At 44.8% G+C, this 22,685-nt stretch overlaps 2 protein-coding genes across 8 annotated transcripts in view; one reads left to right on the plus strand and one right to left on the minus strand.

Moving 5' to 3' along the window:
- The window catches only part of Pigk (phosphatidylinositol glycan anchor biosynthesis, class K), a 128,842-nt gene that overhangs the window by 98,500 nt on the left and 7,657 nt on the right, over nucleotides 1–22,685 (plus strand). For 2 of the 7 annotated variants that reach the window (XR_003954338.1, XR_003954342.1), the window contains exons 11-12: nucleotides 10,043–15,199; nucleotides 17,012–17,327. The gene's annotated coding sequence lies outside the window, so the exon portion shown is untranslated. Of the gene's footprint in view, nucleotides 1–10,042; nucleotides 17,328–22,685 lie in introns of all 7 variants that reach the window. The other 5 variants (XR_003954340.1, XR_003954337.1, XR_003954339.1 and 2 more) reach the window with 5 other exon arrangements.
- Nucleotides 7,301–22,685, minus strand: part of St6galnac5 (ST6 (alpha-N-acetyl-neuraminyl-2,3-beta-galactosyl-1,3)-N-acetylgalactosaminide alpha-2,6-sialyltransferase 5) — a 162,326-nt gene continuing 146,941 nt past the window's right edge. The window contains exon 5 of the mRNA NM_012028.5: nucleotides 7,301–9,158. Coding sequence (NP_036158.3) covers nucleotides 8,927–9,158 — 232 coding nt within the window. The 3' untranslated portion in view covers nucleotides 7,301–8,926. The remainder of the gene's footprint in view (nucleotides 9,159–22,685) is intronic.

Below are 22,685 nucleotides of genomic sequence, written 5' to 3' on the forward strand. Positions count from 1 at the left end.
TTGAAACCAGGAGACTGAGAAAAAAAGAAGCTCCCACCGGGTATATGAGTGGGCAAATGCACAAGACTGCTCGCTGTGCATCTTAAGCAGAGAGAAGCTCATGGCTGTCACAAAAAAACAGTAAAATGACTGAGAAGAACACAGCAGCGGGAGGGAGGTGATCAGGGGCTGCTCTGACACTTTCACAATTTCTTCAAGGTGTTAATCTGTTCTATGATAAACAGCATGGCGAGAGAGACTGGGAGGCATGTGACAGGTGCCTGCAACAGAGACTGGAGAGCACTTCCCTACAGGAAGCCAGGAGTGATCCTGAAGCGGTTGGACCAAGGCTCAAGACTGCCCTTAATGATGTACTTCCTCTAGCAAGACTCCACCTAAAGACTCCATAACTTTTCTAACAGCATCACCAACTGGGGCCAAGTATTCAATACATGAGCCTTTGGGGGACATTTCTCATTCAAACCATTATATAGGATACTTCCAACCTGTATTTATGAATTAAAAGACTTCATATCAACAGGAATGAGTTGCCCCCCAACAGATCCATTAACCAATGCATCCCTAGTGAAACCCAGTGTTTCTGTTTATTTAACATAGAGCTCATCTTCCTGTAAAATTACATGTGGAAATAAAGTGTGGACTAAAGCTGGACATGAACACGGATCTAGCATTGGGTTGTATTTGGATGAAACGTTAAAATCAGCCAAACAAAGCTGTGTGATGAAGTTGTCCCCCTGGGTAAGGGGACTGGCTGGAGAGAAAGAGGGAAGTGGCGTTGCCACTGGGCACGCTGTGCTTTGACCTTGAGCATGGGTCTGTAATGCTCAGTCTGTTTGCATGCATTTGTGAGCTCGATGATTGATAATAGTAAGGTTTAGTGACTTTTTAAAAAGGATATTAAAACAAACAAAAAAAACAAAATAAGCAGGATGTTCCTCAGAGAGAAGGAATGAGAGGAGAGTAGTACCCTAAAGACTCTAGACTTATGACAAAACTTCAGTGATTAAGGGGCAGACAATTGGGTTAGCCTTGACTATAATACAGACAGCAGAAATAAACACCCACATTTATGGAAACATGATTACGGGTCATGGGGAGACTGAATTGTTCAGGAAGTAGTACGGGGCAGTTGGAGTCTGCATAAAGAGCAGTGACTTTTATCACAGTATATGAAAAGGAAATCCGGGGCACAATATGAGTGGCAGAAATTTTGAAAGGTTTAAATTAAAACAGAGAGAAATACTAGTCAGGAGCAGTGGGGGCTCATCCAAAGATAAGATTGTGCTGTGGTCACATCAGACAGACATCGGCTCTTCACCAGGAGACACCACAGAGGAGAAGAGACAAAAAGATACTGGAAAATACTGGCAACACACGTAATCAACAAGAATAGTATCTGTGGCAGAGGATATACTGATGGAGAGACATCTATCCACCCCATAAAAGGCACTGATGACAGACCAGAGAAACAATTCCACACAAGTCTCACTCAGTGAGTCATCAAGTTTACTGTGGTTACCACGGCAGCCTGAGTCCCTCAAGGGCCTTGTCACCAGAAAGCCCAGCCTAGCGCAGGTGACTCACAAGAGTTCCATGCAGGAATGAAGACAGACAGCTTTGTTAATGAGAGAGTGTCTCTCCCCAGCAAATGGAACTGATTATATAACCTCGGGCAGAGGACTTTGAATCTTGTAGTTTTCAGGATTTTCTGAACCTTGTAAGTTTCCTTACTTGGACCTTGTTTGTTTTGCTTATTTCCCAGGTCCCTGGATCCTCTCATTTTGCTCCAGGATGGAGCATTTGGAAGTGTTCTTCAGTTTGGAGGAAATAGCTACACATGAACTAAGAATCCTTTAGAAGGCAAAGGAAGTGAAGGAACTCAGTGGGAAAGCAGTCAGTGGTGGCAGCCATTAGCAGATAGGCTAAACTACTGAAAGGAAAACTCTCATAAGGAATGGGAAATATGCAAACTAAGATCACTGTGAGATGCTTTGCACCTACTGAGGTGGCAGAAACTTAGCTGCGGATACTCAGTATCCGTAAGAATCAGCCGCTGGGAGGACAGAGCCCAGCCACTGTGGAAGTCAGTCTGGTGACGTCTTACTATCAAGTAGTTCTGCTGTATTTTCAGCCCAGCATTTTCAATCCTAGGTATACCTCTAAGAAATTACTATACATACAGACTAGAACATTCATGAATTTTCATAGTGCTGTAAAAAGTATACATTGTAGATATTAGTAACACCTGATAACTGGAAAGATTAGGAAAAAGTAAGCTGTATAATGTGTTGCAAACTTCCTTCTCTGTTGAGTTGCTACCTTGTGGCCATCAAGGACAATGCACTGACTTCAGGGAGAGGGAGGGAAGAGCATGTATTATGTGGTAGAGAAAGCTCCTGGTAGCAGAGAGGGGACCCAACTGTAGGCTGCTGACAGAGGCTGTGTCTGGAGTTCATTTCTGGGCTTGGATGGGCTCAGATTGCTTTGGTGTATACAGGTTAGGAGAGGGCTCTTGGACTGCCTGGGCTCTGCTCCCACCCAAGACAGACAGCTGATGGGAGGATGTGAGCTTTGGGCTGTTTCAGGACCTGGAGGTTGGAGGGAGTCAGTTTCCATGGCCCATCTCCTACCTCAGAAGGTTTCTGCTCACAAGCTCTAGTCACAGCCAGGATCCCTTCATCGCCATGTATTCCAGGACTCTGTTTACACTTGACCTCTGTGGGTATGCAATACACTGGTATTTCACAATAGTGAAAATCAACTAGTTACAGGAAACGAAAACAATTATGCTTAGGGGAGAAAAGTGAATTTCGAAAGACTATATGAAGTGTCTTGGCAGTTGTATGATATTTATGCATATGCAAAGCCCAACAACAACATATTCGTAGATGCATCCATGTCTAATAAAACGAGGTAGAAAGCAGCAGCGCGGAGAGCAGAAAACCTGAGGTTTGGAGCAACATGGAGGTGGCTTCCAGGGTGGTATGCCTGCTCTACAATTTGCATATTTGAATATTTAGCAAGTATCAAGTATTACACATTGAATATTCCCATATAAATTATTACCTGTAATATTAAATTTCTGTCCAGAACAATTCTGAAAACAGACAGAAACTCCAGAAATAAGCTGTCATGCTCCTAATCTGCTTTCTTCAGGAAGCAGTGTTATGGCTGTGGAAAGTTACTCAAGCATCTTGTGCCTCAGTGTTTACATCTGTAAAATGGGAACTGTGAAAATATGTTGTTATTCCGATTGCTAAATGCGTTTATAGAGGAAAAGCCCACAGCAAAGTTGTACAATGAGCCTTTGCCAAGGGTCAGCTTATATCTGAGGGCCAGCAACTTAACACCCATTAGTCTCAGTTTTCTTATTTGCAAAAGTGTAGCAGAGGTGGGATTGTGGCAAAACAGAGTATGTCTTGTCTGTGGCACACTGGATATTTAATAGTAGTATGCTGTAACATTCTAATTTACCTTACTGGATTTCCTAATTTGGAGACTGAAGAACTAATTTCATGGTGAAGAACCAGACATGTAAAGATGACCGCACGGGGAGTGGGCATGCTCCCTGGGACAGAGAGATTCTGTTTGAATTCCTGTTAGAATCGCTTCATTTGCATGCTGTGCACCAATGTGGGGAGATGTCTGATTCTGGTCCAGGCACAAGCACTGTCCCCCTCCTGTGCTGCCTCCAGGCCTCCTCCTCCTCAGCTTCAGCAAATGAAACTGAAACTATTGATGGAGAGTGGGGAGGGGCAGGCAGTGACTGGGAGTGGGCCCAAGCTCAGGAAGATACCATTGTCCTTTGCAGAGAAGCCCTGCCTGTGGCAGCTCACCAACCTTTAAGGCCTCTACTGCCACCTGGAGTGACAGCCGCCAGGAGCTGGCCCAGGTGACTGCAGAGCCTGGGGTTCCCTTCTTGCTCTGTCCTTCACCCCCTGGGAGGGATAAAACTGCATCTGCTACATGGAAACAAAAGTGTTTCTGCTTTTATATTGTGTCCCTGCCCCCCCCCCCCATTTTCTTTTAAGAAAAAGTGTCCTTAATTTTCATGTGGCTTTCCTGCTACCTCCACGAAGCTGTCAGTCAAGGTGGAGGTGAGCTGTAGCTCATTTCCTTTCAGCTTTCTTTTGTGTTCTGCCGCTGGAGCTAGAGTCCTCGCTGCTTTTCTGCCCATCTGCACATGCTGCAGCATTTGTCAATATTACATTTAATTTGTGCTCAGAGCACTTCACTAACGGCGAAAACAAAGCTCGATGAACTTTACCTTAGCCGCGCGTTCAGTCCAGCCAGCATTAGCAAACCTAATGAACTGGAAGCTTGTCCTACCCAAATGTAGGCCAGTCCTGTTGACTGAACACACTGTATGTTTAGAAACTGACCCTGTAAAACCCACTTGAAATTTATCTACCTCACGACCCAGTGACTCACTTGCTCTTCTACAATAGAATGAATTTGTGTCCAAGTGTCGATCCAATGCGTCAACATTAAAGAGATGAACACCAACAACAGACATTTATTGAGCGCCTATTGTGTGCAAGGCACTGTACTAGGTATGGGGCTACAAAGACAAAGGAAAGACAGCCCCTGCCCTCAAGGAGCTTACAATCTAGTCTAACAGACACACATAGAAAGACAGGACAATCCAAGGTAGCATGTCATACTGGGGCACAAGTAGAAAACGGGGTCTCTGCCTTTTATTTTATTTTATTTTATTTTATTTTATTTTATTCATTTTTTTGCATTTACATTTTAATACCCTGAGTAGGTGGGGGAGTGAGCTTTAACCAAGTTACTCCCAAGCAGTTCCAAGCCTTCTGGGAAGTCTCACCTCTTTCCACTTCAGAGTGTCTTCTGGTGTGCGCTAAAAACCCAGGCAATCTGTAACTCTCCTCTGGCCCCACCTCCTCAGGCTTTGGATTTTCATCTAGTTTTGTTTTGTTTTGAGAAACTTCAGAGAGGGTGACGTTTTGTCCTGCTTTGACCAAAATGGCCCTACTTTTAGGACTTAAACTTCCTCCTCCCCTGTTCTAGGCCAGTCAGGGGCACATCTACCATACCTTGTTTTGTAGTGGGATTGACTCTGGGACCTACTGCTACTCTTCTGCAGGAGGCTCGACACTGAACCCATTCCTTAGACAGGTCTTGAGTTACCAGCCCAGCAGGAATAGCCCAGTGTTGGAATGACCGATCCAACACTGAGGCCAGAACATTGAGGGCAGAAGGATCTGGAGAAGTAGATGGTGAAGACACGGGGGCTCAGGAGAGGCAGGAGGATGAAGGACAAGGCTACTCAGTGTGAAATGCTCAGAACCAGAGAGAAACTGGGACCTTCGTCAGGGAGACCCAGAATCACTCCCCAGGGCAAACATTTGGAGAGGTACAACACCGGAACACAGCATGTCTGCATCCTAAAAGAATTTCTACATTTCCCCTCACTTCCTACCATTCACTTGCCTTCTAAAAGTTCCTTGAAATGTGAAATAATCATGTTTATTTCAATATGAGATTCTCTGTCTCCATTCTAATTGAGTTCAGGTGGTTCAGAGATGCCATCTTTGAAACACGAATCTGGCAGTGACCTAAGGGTACCAAGAGGCCACACAAGTGTATCCTTTAGGCACAGGGCTTGGCAGTCTTTTTCATTTGGTTTTATGAAGGTCTGAGCTTTTCTTAGGACCTGTGTGTCCCTGAATTGATCCGTTTCTGTGCCCAGTCCGAAGGAGTATAGAGCAGGATGAACGAAACAGGGGGCTCAGCTCCCTAACACCCACGTATGCGGAGGGGAATCACACAGCCAAGTCCCCATGCAGCACACTGAATATTTACCTCCTAATGTGCTTTTAATGTGCGCTTTCTTGGGTGAATATTTACTGTAGAATATTAAATGTGAGATTCCTCTTTTTATGGGCCATTTGAAGTGATTGATTCTGTTTGCGAATTCCTGTATCTTTGCCCGTAATGGCTATCTATTGTAATGGCCTCTGCCAAATGTTCTTGTGTTGAAATAACAGAAGCCATGGATCGCCCAGCTGTGGCATCGTATTATTGTGGTCTTAAAAGCTGGGAGGAGGCTGATGATAGCACTGGGGAGAGACGAGAAGGGAACATACCAAGCCAAGCGAGCAGGGCTCCAAATACCCCGGAACCACTGGGGTCTGTAAGCAGGGTTGTGTGTCCTGTGTATGTTTAATGGTGTTGGGTGGCATTACGTCGGACGGTTGTGAAATGATAGCGGTAAGACAGGAACTCAATTGCCCACAACCAGGTCCATCAGCACAAGCCGTCCGCTCTCGGCGTCTTCTTTAATGCAGCGGTAAAACTGTGACCCAAGTGATCATTTCTTACACTTAGCTACACTATATTATAGCCACAAGTGAATTTAAAATATTTTTCTGTGAAAGAGCCAAGACTTTGGGCGTTTGGTTGCTTTTTATTCTTTTGAGTATTTGAGGGAAGGAAATTAGACAAAGGGCGTATCTTGATGTTCATTGTGGGCTTTTCTCCCTTAAACACACACACATACCATACACACCCACATACCCACATATACACCCCCACACATACACACACCACACATACACTCACACCACACACACATACATACCATACACACATACCCACATACACCCACACCCACATATACACACACCACACACACATATACACACACACCACATCCCCACATACACATACTAGCCCCCCACATACACACATAAACACACATACCATATACATACATACATATATATATGTATGTATATATATATATATATATATATCACCACATACACACACCACATATATACACTCCACACACACACATATACACACACATTGCACATACACACACATATATACACACACATAAACACACACTGCACACAAACATACATACCACACCAACACCCATACACGAAACCACACACACATACGCACACCATTCCCCCCATACAGACACACATACATACACACACACACACACACACACACACACACACACACACACCACCCAAAGATACTCAGACAGTAAGATAGTAGATCAGGTCAGATAGTATTCTTACCCCTTGGTAGCTATGCTTTTCCAATATTCCATAAGCATAGGATTTGTCAATGGAACCACTTATATTTCAACAAATAATCTCTTGGAGGGATTGTGAAGTAGCCTGTCAATCAACTGTGCAGTTTACACCCTTCTTCTGTGTATATAAGAAGACTAAACAGGAGGTTGTGCTATGGTAAAAATAAAATTCATTTTCCTACAAACTCAGAAGACACTTGAAGAATGAATTCCACTATGTCTTGGACAGCCATTTAATTTTTTTCTTTTTCTTTTTTACTGACTTTAAATAACTCAAGCCACACCACAATAACACTTTGTCTTTGCTGTCTGAATACCTGGACTGTATCTGCAGCTCCACAATGGCGCCCTGCATAATGAATAGTTCTACTTAATGAAAGGGCATGGGACATTATCACTAATTAAAAAGATGGGAAAGAACTGGTGGTATGAGACACTTTATTCACAAGTCCTGTCCTGTTTGTAGAGAATGCCTGTTCCCTCACGACATTAGCTGCTGCCCTCAAGCCTGTCATTAGACACACTAAAGTCCCTTTGGCACGATGTAAAGAAGAGTCTAGTATTTCTTACTCTTCTGAGCGATACAAGTTTCTAAAATGAAAGTCTATAGTACTACTTGATCGTGGATTTGAATGGAGAGAGGAGTCCTTCATATTCCAAGACTTGCAGCCGGTGGGGTGGAACTGTTCTGTGTTCTCAAAACATGGGCAGCTCTTGGCACTGCCTCCACCCCCTGCCCCCAATTTCTCACTTTCTTAAAGAATCTAGGGATAGTAGTTAGGCAAGAGAGCCCCAGGAGGAGGCGTGATGTCTACCCAGAGGACCCTGACATCTCTACCCTGACTGGAAGTTTCCTCCTACTGTCAGCCCCACATCAATCCAAGTGTCTAGTCCTCCTATAAACGAGAGGCTCTGACTATCTTAGATTTGCAAGAGGAACTCGGGACTTTATCCTACATTCTAAGGAAAGGGGAAGTAGAACTCAAAGAGAAATAGCTTGTATTATCAGTTGCTACTGAAGAAAAAGTAAGGGTATCTTTAAATTTCTCTCATTAGCATCTTTTTGTTTTAATAACACAGTTTTTGGGTTTCAATTTTGTTCTTTTGGACATTTATGTACATTAGAAAGTGTTATAGCTGTTTTTGTTATGAAACAGCAAATTGCCTGAAGCAGAGAGGTTCAAACAATGTTGCACATTTCCACATCAAATACTGATTTCAAGCTAGTAATGGGCATTGTGAATTCAGTAACTCATCAGCCCGATCCTAGCCCATACCAACCACCATTCAGGATTAAAGAGTCAGGAAGAATACATTGCCACATAATCATAATCTATAAAAATACTGCCTAGAGTACACTAAAAAACTCTCAATAAATAAATAGCAGACATTTGCTTTATGAAAATCATTGGAGATGTGCTCTTCGGAAGCATGTCCATACTTTCAGGCCTTTTACAAATCACAAAGTCTGACAAATGACAGAGACTATAGGTCAGGTTAGGTTTCTGATAAAAAAGTCTTTTGACGTGGGTATCTGTAAAGAAATGCAACTAAAAGTGGCGGGCTGCTCCCGGTTCAGTTTCGAAGGCAATACTCCCAGAGACCTGGGGTGTTCCTAGCCATGGCAGTGTCACTGAATCAAGGCTTCAGTTGCTCTTTCCAAGAGACAACACTCATTAGCATGTAAGCGTTCTGGAATGTTCTCTGGCCGCTGGGATCTGTCCATGGTGCTGAAGGACGCCGCTCTTCTCGGTCACCCATTCAGTTCCCGTTTCCCTGCCTAGAGTTTAAGTCCTTCCTCTCCTGCCACACAGCGTGGACACCGCTGTCCACCATGTTCACCCCTCAGAACACAGGCTTACCCTCGGCATGATTCACAGCGGGTGATTCTGGTTTCCAGTCTGGTTGGAAAAAGTGAATGTTGAATGTCCGTGCCCAGTTCTTAAACACCCGTTTCTCTGTAATGAAACGGTGATGACTGCCCTTGCGTCCTCGCTCGTGAGAGAGGTACATTGTACATTCATCGGGTCCTGAAGGCTCATAGTAATGATAGGGTACGGAAGGATGCTTTGGGTCCCTGTGGGAGGAAAGTGGGACAACTGTTAAAGCAAAAGAGAGGAAAATAATGCAAACACCCAAGCCATACCCGACATGGAACACACTTTTTCAGTGTTACTGCAATAAGCTGATAAACACAAACCATATTTCGTATTTCCTCATCAAAAGAACGTCAGCTGATGGGTTTTTGTTTCTTTCTGGTGTTGAAGTAATAAGAAAATGGAAAGGTTTTGAGGATGTAAAGCAAGCATAGCATCAAACAGAGAGCTTAGGAACGCGCTGTGGGGTGTTCAGGTTCCAAGGTTTAGGCACAGCAGGGGCACAGTTACACTTGGAGTTGCCACAATTATTAGAAACCTCTGAAAGCCTGAGAACTTTGGAAATGAAACCAAACCGAAACCAGGCTGTTTCCCTTCCCCACGGCAGCAGTCCATTTCCACAGGGACTTCCATGATAAGGCAAGATTTAAAGGGCAGTACATGATCTGGGGCGTCTCTGGAGTCCTGCCCTAAGGCATTCCAACCTGGCTCTTTCAGCCACACAGAAAGCTCTGGTTGTCAGTTATATCAACCCTCTCCCTACCTCAGGGCCTTTGCATTTCAGGATGACCACCTGTCTGGAATTTTCTTATGAGCTCATCCTTCCCTCTGTTGGGAATCAGACGAGTCCTCCTTGTGATGGTTTGCATGAGAATGGTCACTGTGGGGTCATACATTTGAATGCTCAATTCCCAGTTGGTGGACTGTTTGTGGAGGACTGGGAGATGTGCCCTTGTTGGGGAAAATGGCATACTGGGTGAGAGGGGTGGTCAAAAGTCCATTGTCTGTCTGTCTGTCTGTCTGTCTCCGTCTCTGTCTGTCTCTCTCTCTCACTCCCTCTCTCTGCTTCCTGTTTATGCATCAGGATGTAATCTCAGCTACCGCTTAAGCACCACATCTGCCTGTGTGCTGCCAGGCTCCCTGCCATGATCATCACGGACTAAACCTCTGAAACTGTGAGTAAAACTGAAGTTAAATGCTTTCTGTTGTGAGAGGCCTTGGTCATGGTGTTTCATCACAGCAATAGAACAGTGACTAAGACACTCCTCAAGGGCCTTTGCTCGTACCCCTTCACCCCACCTGTCAGTTTTCCTGTTTATTGTCTACCCTAAGAACAGGGATTCACTTCATTTCTGAGACTATGTCTAGTGTGGAGTCAATAAATAATATTTGAATTTCTGTCCTTGGAAGGAGAGATCAGCTGAATGCCATGCCACCATAGACGTTTTCTCCTCCAGCAATCCTAAGTCTGATTTTATCAGGTAAAAAAGAAGACAGACAGCAAGCAGCCACTGTTTTATTCCAATGGTTGTAGATGGATTTGTCTAGAGTCTAGTGTATCTTGGTCCAGAGACTCTCAGCTCTCCCTTCCCTTCATGGGAGACTGATGCCCTAGCATGTTTTTCTATATCTCCCATTTCCACCTCCAATAAAAACACTCAATTGATTTCTTCAAGGTGGTAGACCCAGCTCTAATACGTGGGTTTGGGGGAATCCCTAAATGTGCTCTAGCATCAGATTAATCTCCATTTTAGAATAGCGCTCCCTCTTCTGGACTTGAACAGTAGGACAATAAGTTTCATCAAGGTGTTGAGCAGACGGCCGAGGCATATCCAAGTCTGCTGCCACATATATCCCCAGACTATGAATGCAGCCTAACGTAAGTGCAGATCACTGTGGTGGTCTGAATAGGAATTCCCATGCTCACAAAGACTCATTGGCCCATAGAGAGTGGCACTATTAGTAGGTGTGGCCTTGTTGGAGGATGTATGTCACTGTGGGTGGAGGCTTTGAGGTTCTATATGCTCAACCTAAGCTCAGTGTGATACACAGTCTCCATCTGCTACCTTAGGATCTTGATGTATAGCAATTAGCCCCTTCTCCAGCTCCACGTCTCCCTGCAGGCTGTCACGCTTCCCGCCATGATGATAACAGACCAAACTTTGGAAACTGTAAGCTAACCCCAATTAAATGTTTTCCTTTATAAGAGTTGCTTTGGTCATGGTGCTTCTTCACAGTAATGAAAGCCTAACTAAAGACAACCATGATGTCATGTCCCAAGGTCAAAAGGTTCGACACTCCTGCTAGAGACTCCAAAAGGCCCAGGATGCTGAATATCTTGCAGTAGTCTTTCAAAGCCTGATGCCTGAGGGCCCTTCTCTAAGAACAGAAGCTCCTGTCCCCAAGATGCTCCACCTCCCAGCAACTCTCCTTTTCTTTTTCTTTGGAGAAGATCAATACTCAAATGAGTTTAAGAGTAGCAGCTTTCCTAGGTCAGAGATCAAAGTCTTTTATCAGGAGAGGTGTCAAGTCTGTAGCTCCAACAACAATAAACCTCTGGGCAGCTTCTCCTCTTAGGTTAAACTTGTCCCAGGAAGAGAGGTCACATCAGCCCAGATGCTGTGCTGAGTTTACACTTTGTGTGTCTAATAATCCTGTCTCAGATCAGGGGCTGCTCACCTGCTCTGTCAGTCACTGCAAGATTTCTATCCACCCTAGACCTGGAGTAATGCCAAGGTTTAGTAGGAAGCATTTCCAGTACAGAAAATTCATGTTGGAGAAAACTCAGGCTGTAATTGGCCACTCCTTACAAACAACAACCAGGGAGGGGCAGAACGGCTGTCTTGGTGAGTCCTGCATGTAATCTTAGCACTTAAGAGGCTGAAGCAGGAGAATCATTGTGAGTTCCAAGCTAGCTTGGGTTATAGAGTGGGACCTTGTCTAAAGCAAACAAATATCAAAACATAAAACAACAGCAATAAATAAGTAAATTAAAACTCAAACAAGAAAACAAACTCCAAGGAGTAGGTTTATGTGAAATCCATCTCTGCAGGTTCCTAGAGCAAGATTTGGAAAAGGAAGGCTGCCAAATTCATTCTGCCATGCTATTACAGGGGCTAACCTTCTCTTTCACATCAATTCAGGTTTTAAATGTGATTCACCTAGGTTTTAGGCATCTTATTGACATCAATCTACTAAGGAAACAATTAGGTTTCTAAAAATATCGTGTGATTGATGTAGTTCCTAGGAATAGAAGGTAATTGGAAGTCGTCTAAAGGATGCGCAGGATCAATTTCCTTATCCAAGAGGACCATCTCTTTGAATGAAAGCTTATTGGGCTCCATATTGATCACCTAGAGGGAGATTAGATTTATGTGTTTGGGTATCATGGTTACACAGATGTCCAAGTGGGCCATTCTTGGAAGTAAAAATTGTTTTTGTCTTTTAACACTTTGTGGTGGTTTGAATATGCTTGGCTCATGGGAAGTGGCACTATTAGGAAGTGTGGCCTTGCTGGAATAGGTGTGGCCTTGTTGGAGGAAGTATGCCACTGTATAAGCCAGCTTAGAAGGCTTATAGTGCTCAAGCTCCACCCAGTGTGAAAGACACCCTTTTCCTGGTTGCCTTTGGATGGAGATGCAGAACTCTTGGTTCCTCCAGCACCATGCCTCGCTGCCATGATGATAATGGACTGAACCTCTGAAAGTGTAAGCCATCCCCAATTAAATGCTTTTCCTTTATAAATCTTGGTTATGATGTGTCTTTATAGCAATGGAAACCCTAAATAAGACAGAACTTGGCACCAGGGGCCTGGGGTATTTCTGTGATAGGCCTGACCATGCTTTCATTTGGAGGAATGTTGATTTGGAAATTTGGAAAGCAGTGGCATGCTTTAAGTGTGAGTTAATGGGTCATCCTAGTAGAAGCATGGAAGACTGTGGTGCTGAGGGAGATTTGAACTGTGGGGACCTGGCTCTAGAGGTTTCAGAAGAAGAGAATTTTAGTATGTGTCCTAGGAGAAATTTTGAGACTGTTCTTGGGATATTTTGGTGAAGAATGTGGCTGCTTTTTGCCCTTGTCTGAAGAGTCTAACTGAGGCTAAGGTGAAGAGATTCAGATTAAATACATTGACAAAGGAAGTCTCAAGTCAACCAAGTTTAGACTCTGTCCCGTGGTTTACTCTTCTGAGGAACATTTTGATCAAGCAGTAAACTTAGGAAAAAAAAAAAAAACAAAAATGTATGGTTCAAGTATTAAAGGGGCAACAGGAAGTGCAATGGAGATAAATCCCATGTTCAAGGATAATAAATGGAATGAAGGGAGTGGTGACCTCGGGGCAGGATCCCAACAGCTAAGCTTACTGTTTGTGTGTTTACAGTTGAGCAAGGGGTAGTTATGACATGTTAGCGGTTATCATTACCTGGTTACTGTTTTCATTTGGACTTTTGATCTGAAACTACAATCTGTTTGTGATAGTCACTGTGATGGACACTGTGTTATTGTGGTCACTGTGATGGTCACTGTGTGATGGACACTGTGTGATGGTCACTGTGTGATGGACACTGTGTGATGGTCATTGTGATGGTCACTGTGTGATGAGCACTGTGTGATGAACACTGTGATGGTCATTGTGATGAACACTGTGTGATGGACACAGATGTAGAAACTACATTCCAGAAATAGAGGCACACCTGTGATCTAGATCTTAAGGCTGGAAGACACATGCCTTTGATCTGGATCTTGAGGCATAGTGACCATGAAAATTTTCAGCCCAGGCTTTGTGTTACATGCCTTTAGTCCCAGGTGACAGAGCCAAGCAGATCTCTGAGTTCAGGGCCAGCCTGGAACAGAGCAAGTTCCAAGTATAGAAGAACTTAGGCACAGGCATGGTGGTACAAGCCTTTAATCCCAGTCCTCAGGAGACAGAGGCAGGCTGATCTCCAAGTTCAAGGTCAGTTTACAAAGCAAGTTCTAGGACAAAGAAGTGTAGGTAGTGAAGGATGTAATAAAACAAGGGGGCCATGTTATAGCTCCAGCAATTAGCAAAGCTCAGCAGCTTTGGCCATGGGGCTCTGGCTTTAGAGTCCACAATAAAAGGGACTACTGGGACAATTGATGCTGGCTACTTGGAACTAAGAAATTAGCAGTTCTCAAGAAGAGACCAGCATGGCTGGAGAGATGGCTCAGTGGTTAAGAGCACTGACTGCTCTTCCAGAGGTCCTGAGTTCAATTCTCAGCAACCACATGGTGGCTCACAGCCATCTGTAATGGGATAGGATGCCCTCTTCTGGTATGTCTGAAGACAGCTACAGTGTGTTCATACAGAGAAAGAAAGGAAGAAAGAAAGAAAGAGAGAGAGGGGGGGGGAAGGAAGGAAGGAAGGAAGGAAGAAAGAAAGAAAGAAAGAAAGAAAGAAAGAAAGAAAGAAAGAAAGAAAGTAAGTAAGTAAAATCTTCTGGGAAGTGTTTTCTAGAGTACAAGGAAGCCCTGTATTCCAGATGCAGATTTTGTGCTGGCAGACTTGGTGATACGTAAGAATCAACCAGGTGGTACTGGTTTTGAAGTCATGGAGAGAAGCTGAGGAGGCTTGGCTCTGTGAGGGGCCAGGAAAAGCCATTGGTGGAAGAACTGAAGTTGCCAGAACTGAAGGGGCCATGCAAAGAACTTGAGGCTTGGTTCCATGAAGAAACTTATGAGTGACTATTGGTGAAGCTTAGTTTCAGTGGAAGACCCCAGTGTATCGGAGATACCAGTACCAAGAATAGCAGCAGCAGTGGAGTGGAGTCAGCCAGAATCTAGAGTGCTACAGAGGGCAGAGCTGGAAAAGTGTCGCCAGCTCTTTTAGGACCTAGAAGATCATGTGGAGATCCCAGGCATTGGAACAAGAAGCTGTGACATTGAACTTGCCTTAGAGTCCTCAAGATGTTAGAGATGCCAGAGCCATGGGATAGCTGCCAAGGAAAGCTGCTAACAGGGAGAAGCATTGGCCCAAGAGAAACACGTTTGTTGCAGTCAACAAAGATGAAAGGAACTGGAGATCTGAAGAGTTGTTTTGGGTTTTTGGTCTTCTTTGGTTCAGTATCTCCTCACTATGACGTTTTGGAATGGTAGTAGATATCCTGTGAGGTTCGAACTGTGTGATCCGCTCTTTGATTTTGATTTTATAGGGGATTACAGCTAAGAGATTGCATGAATCTCAGAAGAGACTTTGAACTTTGGACTTTTCAACACGGTTGAGACTGTGAGTGACTGCGGGGACTTCTAAAGTTGGACTAAATGTATTTTGTATTATTCTGCGCACCCAGTAGACTCATGTGTTCCAACAAGCCCATGGAGTGAGGGGATGGAATATGGTGGTTTGAATATGCTTGGCCCATGGGAAGTGGCACGATTAGATGGCTGGGCCTTGTTGGAAGAAGTCACTGTGTAGGAGGGGTTTGAAGGCTCCTCATGCTCAAGCGCCAGGCAGTGTGGAAGAGACAAATCCTCCTGGCTGCCTGCAGATCAAGATGCAGAACTCTCGGCTCCCCCAGCACCACATCTGCTTCCCTGCTGCCTTGCTTCCCGCCTTCACGGTGATGCACTGAAACTCTGAAACTGTAAGCTAACTCCAATTAAATGTTTTTCTTTACAAGAGTTGCCTTTGCCTTGGTCATGGTGTGTCTTCACAGCAATGGAAGCCCTAACTAAGACACACTTTGTCCAGAGAATTAAAGAGCCCTTGGCTGGGCTCAGGATTACATAGCTGAGGTAGGGTGTAAACTGCCTCCAGAATGGACATCTGCCTTCAGCTGCAATTCACCTTTCCACACAGAAAGTCCTTCCTGGCTTTATCCTTTTGTTACAAATCCATCCTGCCTTTCTAAAGGCTGTGCACTTTTCTTATTCCTCATCCCATGAAAACCACCCATGTCTGTGAATTTTAACATGTAAAGTCCGTATTTAAAGGGATGCGGTGGAGCACTTCCTGTCTGGGCCAAGGAAGCAGAAAGAGGCTGGTCTGGGGCAGAGTGGTCTAGAGTAAGTTCCTTCTGGCTACCTCGATTCTAAAGCAAAGAGTGAGTTCTGCAGAACAACCGGAAGAGGGCTGGTTTGCTCGTTCTTATTAGAGAGAGCAGGTGAAGAGATGGAAGGAATTAGCATTTAATGCACATGGGTGCTTTAAGGAAATCTTAGCGCTAGCATGCTGCTCCCATAGATTCTGCTTTAAATCATAAGGAGAGGTCCCAGCACAAGTGGGTTTTGAAGTGCCTTGAAGTCTGAGCATCAAATTAAATAGCAGCACTACTGGATAATCAAACTCATGAGGTGAGATAAATATCTACAGTCAAATGAGGATTGCAATAGAGACGTGAAAAAATAGAGAACTGGCTGTTTTAAAAGAATTACAGAATAATATAACAAAGGGAAGAAATAAAAAATCACATACACCCCCCAGGACAGTGCAGCCATCATTGAAGGCAAGATGTGCCAACAACCCAATGTTTGCAAAGAGCCAGGAGAAATATGCTACCTGCAAGATCTTGATGTATAGGCCTCATGAGCCGTGTTAAGGACCACAAGAAGGATAGTCTCTGTACAATGGTGAAATTCATCAGGAATCACACCAATCAAAGGATTGTCAGCAGAGGGAAGGACAGGAACACAGACCCACATTCCACCCTGGTAACTTAGGGGACCTCAGCTCAGGCCAAGTCAGGATTCTGGCTGTGATGCTAAAGGAATTTCAGGACTCACCACTTTAGTGACGTGAAGTTAGTGATGTTATTAATGACATTATTAAATTTAAGCATGAGGATTAAAGGAAAGAGAGGCACCCAGAGGAAAGTGACACAAGCTGAAGTAGTGCTCTACATGAGAGCACAGGTAGCTGGGTACGTGCTCTGCAGGATTGCATGGGGAAAGTAAGACATCCGAGCATGGACACAGGCTCCTCAGGGGAGACAAGCGATTAATTATCCCAGAATTAGCCATTTATCCCATGTCAGAAGCTCCCTAAGTTACTCCCCCCCTGGAAAGGCTGCTAAGACCGTTTTCCCTCTCTCTTGATTAGGTGGCTCCAAGAGGCTGACAAAGGCTTAGACCTTCAACCACATTCCAAAGCAGGGGCCTTTTTCCTTATCCGCATGTTCCCAGGATGCCCCCTGAGAACCCTGCCTCAGCATCATTAGTAATAAGACACCATTTGTACCATTTGATAGAGAGGCTCGTAAGACTTTGTCACATCTTCCCAGAAGAATGACGCCAGGCTAATGACAAGAAAATATCAGATGTGTGGGAAATTCTACAAAGTGACTGAGCACCAAGAAGAGCTCTCCAAAGGTGACAAGGTCATGAAAGGCGAGAGACCTGAAGAGGCTGAGGGCACGGTGAGTGAGGGCACTGACATTCTGGGAAGGTCTCAGGGGAGGAGAAAGGCCGCTAGCAGAGCCCCGTGGGGTCTCAGTGAAGTCTGGAGTTGGAGCATCACGCTGACATCAGTCACTCAGTTTTGCTAACCAGACCACAGTTATTCGAAATCTCAGCACAAAATAGCTAGACGAAGAACAAATGGGCTCTTTATGCAGACCGTTGGCATAAGTCTAAAATTATTTTAAACAGATGTATTTATAAAAACTATATATTTTACTGTCTATGCGTGTATTTTAAAACAAAACAAACTCCTTAGGATATTCTCTTCTATTCTATCTATATAGCCAGGGTAGAGAAGATGTATGTTTGTGTGTGTCTGTATGTGTGTGTGTATGTGTGTGTATGTATGTGTGTATGTGTCTGTGTGAGTTTGTGTGTATGTGTGTATATGTGCATGTATGTGTGTGTATGTGTGTGTGTCTATATGTATGTGTGTCTCTATGTGTGTGTGTGTGTGTGTGTGTGTGTATGTGTGTGTTTGTGTGTGTATCAGGTCTGCATGCTTACAAAGCAAGTGCTTTACTGGCTGGGCTGTCTACCTCAGCCCACAAGGACACTGGCTGGGCTGTCTACGGGCTGGGGCCTGGCATTGCAGTACCTCAAGTCTTAGTTTACATGCTCTCTTCCCATCTCCATTAGCCCTCTCAGCTAATACCAAAGTTTCCACTGAACAGATTAGTGTATGGCCCCCAGGTGGAGTTCAGTGCTGGATTTAGGCACAGGCCTCAGCAATTTCCATATACTAACAAATTTAATCTTCCCAGTGGCCCTATAAGGACCAGCATTAGCTCACTGTTGATGCTTTACGCTTAAAAGAGATGTTTTATGTCTTGGAGAAGTGTCTGTCTCCCAGATGAGGTTTCTATATGGATGGTCCCCATGTTTCTGCTGGGTCTCAGAGGCAGTGAGGGACAGCTTGTTTCCTGTTACACTCTTCCAGGGACCTCTTTGGAAAGCCTCTGAATGAGGCTCACTGCTTCATCTAGCAGAGACATCAGGTATAGTTCCGCCCAGCAGGATAAACAGGGGGGTTGAAATGATCTATTTTTTCAAGCCTGTAGCTGAGCTGAATAATCAGTGGGAAATATAATATTGAAAAGCAAGGGGGTACTTCAAGGTTTCAGAACACGATGCCTCAAGACATGGTGTCTTCACCTTTGAAGAGACGCATAGGCAAAGTCATTCTTTCCTTGGCCCCTCCCCTGAAGGCCCCTTTAGAGAATTCTTGACCTTCTTCAAAAGTAGAGCAAAAGAGCTTTCAGCCCAGAGGCACCCCCATACCCAGAGGAAAGAAACACCCTTCCTTCAAAGACTCAGAGATGACGAGAAAAGCTGAAGAAAGTCTCTGTAAATCCTCCCGATTTAATATCACTAGGCCTTGCTTTTTGCCTAATATTGCTCCACAACTGTCTGCCTCTTCAAACTTAGCCTGCAAACCCATTTTCCTTTTCCAACGAGCCTTCCTTCTGAAGACTCCATGCACATAAACTTATAATAAGTTAAAGTCCCCTCTAGGCTAAAGCTGTTCATGGTGTGGATGCATCAGCCACAAAGGCTGAGGATGTCCTGGGGTAAGAATGTGGTCTTCATTTCCCTAGAGCCTGAGAACTTTCTAGACACACTGCTGTGTTTGGCGTAATGCCCAGCATGTCTGACTGATACTCAGGAAATATTTGAAGAACACAGGAGAATGAACAGTGGCTGTGTGCCTGGGTTCCTCTGCAATTCACCTACACCAGAGCCCTTAGAATAAAATGCAATCACCAGCAGCCCTCCTTCCCCTTGTAGCCCTCCTTCACCAAGCTACTTTTTGTGTGTCGCTTGGATTTCTTGTCTGAGTAGCCTATGTCAAGAAATTCGCTGCTTACCTCGGAAACCCGTGGCACTATCACTGTGTCTGGGGAGCATGCAGCGCCCACACCTAGCTGCCTCTCCTTCACGGGAGAGCAAGCCACAGTTCTTTCCTGAGCCCTCACCCTGACTCCCAGAGGGCACCATAATGTTTCAGGAAGACCCTTAGGAGACAGAAGGTCATGGAAACAGTCAGTGTCGGGTGAGAATTAGCCAAATTGTGGCAGTGGTGGAAGAAGAGTGGGCTGCCAGAAAGACGCACGATACAGTTTCATGCCTCGCAGACCATCAGCCACACAGGTGTCATTACCACTCTGTACCTGCCCACCGTTGAGTGTCGGACTCTGCTCGGTGAGCTATTGCCGAGTAGAAGCTGTCCCTGCTGCTTCTGAAGGCAGCTTTATTAATGCTCACGAGCTAATAATTCCAGCAGGATCAACTCTCCAGTATTCATGATACCTTTGAGATGTCCTTCACATTATGGATGAGATATTAATTTAGTTCCATGACAGCAATCACTCTGAATCATTACTTTGCTAATTAATAAGAAATGATGGCTGACAGAGAGCTGTAAACTCAGTAATGTGCTAAGTATGACCGGAAATAAGATTATTAGGTGGAATTTAAATGCTTGGCCTATTATTATCGCAAATAATTTACAAAGGGAAATGAGATTAAAAATACTCACCATAGCTTAGTTTAGAAAGCAATGTTAACAGACCTTTTCTGCAATTTATAGTCCGTTCAAAGAATGGGTTTGGCTCCCTATCCGGAGGTGGCATGATTTAAAGGTCTGCTGTACCCAGCATAATACATTTTGATGCTGTCACTGGGGCAGCACAACATTAATTCTGTCCAGCTTTCTGAACACTGATGGGTATGAAGTTTGGTAAGGGAGGGAGGGTGGGGGCTGACATGCTAGCCTGTCTCTGGGGTTTCGATGCTGGCCTCCATGGACAGCTACACAGGCTGTGAACTCAGCATTTGCTAATTACAGCTTTCATCCACTCCTGTCCTTTTATTTGACTTGCAATGAACATTTTGAATCAGATTCTTTTTTTTTTAATCTAACTTTGCTTTTAGTGTACGTGTATCTGAATGGATGTCTTGTGTGCGATGTTGTCTATGCAGACATGAGGTGTTGGAGCTCTGGAGCTGGGGTTACAGGAGGTGGTAAGCCACCTGATGTGGGTGCTGGGAACTGAACTCAGGATGTCTAAAAGAAAAGAATGCCTTTCTCATTGCTGAGGCATCATGTTCTGGATGATGGAACTAAAGACACAAAGGAGGATGGAGGCATCACCCCTCATCTCAAGGAACAGATGAGTAAATGAAGGAGCTAGAGAAACCATCCGTGAACTGCGGTAGAGGAGAGGTACAGGGAGGCCAGGGAGCCTGCAGGGCTGTCTCAGGAGGGGAAGGGGCTATTATGGTTAAAACAGGAAGGTGAAGGTTAACTGCTTGGGCTCTTCAGGTTTATAGATCTCGGTCCAAATCCTACTTCCTGTCCCTTATCAGCTCTGAGACTTTGCCTGGCCAGCTGTTTCAGTTCTGTGGGCTCATTTGTAAAATATTGGAGCCAGCATTACAACTCGGATTATCCCAAGAGTCGGTGAACTAAACCATGTGTTTACTCTAAGCACAGGGCAGGCTTGGGTGTGTGCATAGGAAATGGAAGCCATTATTCAGTAAGGAAAGAGCCAACATCTTCCAGGTAAGTGAAGAATGGAGGAGAAGGAACTTCATACTGAGGGCAGGAAGGATGTCTGCAGGGTCGGTTCTCTGACAAGATTTTCAGGATGGCTGACATAAATCTGTGGGTGCAGGAGACAGGACCAGAATAGTGTGCAGAAGGCACGTCCTGAAGGGCTGCTGAGCTAAGCTGGAGAGAACGAATTCTGTTCTAAAAGCTTTGGGAAGCCCATGAGCTGTGCCAGACAATAAGGTCAGGACTGTGGCGAGATCTATCAGTCCAGGGATATCTGAACAGGGAAGCAACTAGGGTTGGCAAGAGCAGTTTGTGGTGATAGCAGGAATGGACTCAGGAGGAGAGGGCTGTTGGCCCTCGCATGGCTTGTATCCAGGAGTTCATTCTCCCAGGTCTTGCGCAGTCCCCATCTGCCACCATAGCCATTTGTACACCGACCACCCTCCTTAGTGGTTTTTAAATATAAATATGGAAGTGATCCTTTCCCCAAAGAGTCCATTATCTCAATACTTTTAGGGCCCACTAGAAAGTTTCTTCTTAGTGAATGACTAGGCAAGGCCACTGAGGTCCATGGGGTGGAATGAGACAGCCAGACCCCAGGAAGGCTTGGTGGAAGATGACATCCTACACCATCTTATACTTTACACCTGTGCCTCCGGGATTCATGCATTGCTCAGCCGTTTGCTTCTCCAAGAATTTAGGCCCAAATCCCACTCCACATGCAGAAGGCCGCTGGTCAGTCATGTGGGCTGCTACCCTATCTACGGAGTCCATGTAATGCTTTGTCTCTCTGTGCTTCTGTTTCCTGGTGACAAGGAAGTGACAGTTACACTCTCCTGAAAGCCCATGGACATTGTGTTTAAGATTAGAAAGCAGCCCGACTGTACCATAGACCAGAGAGTCTATTGAACTTCCATTAATTTACTTAGTCACTTTACATCCTGATCATAGCCCTCCTCCCAGTCCTCCCTCAGACAGCCTTTCCCTCCCCTCCCCCTCCCCCTCCCCTTCACCTCTGAGAAGATGGAGGCTCCTCTGGGTACCAACCCACCCTGGTACATCAAGTCACTGTAGGACTTGGTATATCCCCTCCCACTGGGGCTAGACAAAGCAGTTCAGTTAGAGGAACAGGAACCACAGGCAGGCAACAGAGTTAGGGACAGCACCCCTTCCAGTTGTTGGGAGACCCATATGAAGACCAAGCTGCACTTCTGCTACTTAGGTGCAGGGGTGTGGGTTAGACACCATCAATAGGACAAAACAGCAGCCTAGAGAATCAGAAAAGATCAGTTAAAAAATGGAGGGTAGAAGCTAAACTGAGAATTCTCAACAGAAGAATCTCTAATGGCCAAGAAGCACTTTAAAATGTTCAATGTCCTTAGTCATTAGGGAAATGCAAATCAAAACAACTCTGAGAGTCTACTTTACACCCATTAGAACAGCTAATATCAAAAAGTCAAATGACAGCACATGTTGGTGAGGATGTGGAGCAAGAAGAACACTCCTCCATTGCTGGTGGGAGTGCAAACTTGTACAACCACTCTGGAAACCAATCTTGGTGGTTTCTCTGAAATTTGGGAATAGTTCTCCCTCAAGATCCGTCTGTACCACTCCTGGGTATATACCCAAACGATACTCCACCATAAGGACATTTGTTCCACTATGGTCATAGCTTTATTCTTAATAGCCAGAAACTGGGAGCAGTCCAATTGCCCCTCAACTGAAATACATATAAAGACAATCTGGTCCACATACA

Source organism: Mus musculus, chromosome 3 (assembly GCF_000001635.26).
Source record: "Mus musculus strain C57BL/6J chromosome 3, GRCm38.p6 C57BL/6J".
Taxonomy (NCBI): domain Eukaryota; kingdom Metazoa; phylum Chordata; class Mammalia; order Rodentia; family Muridae; genus Mus; species Mus musculus.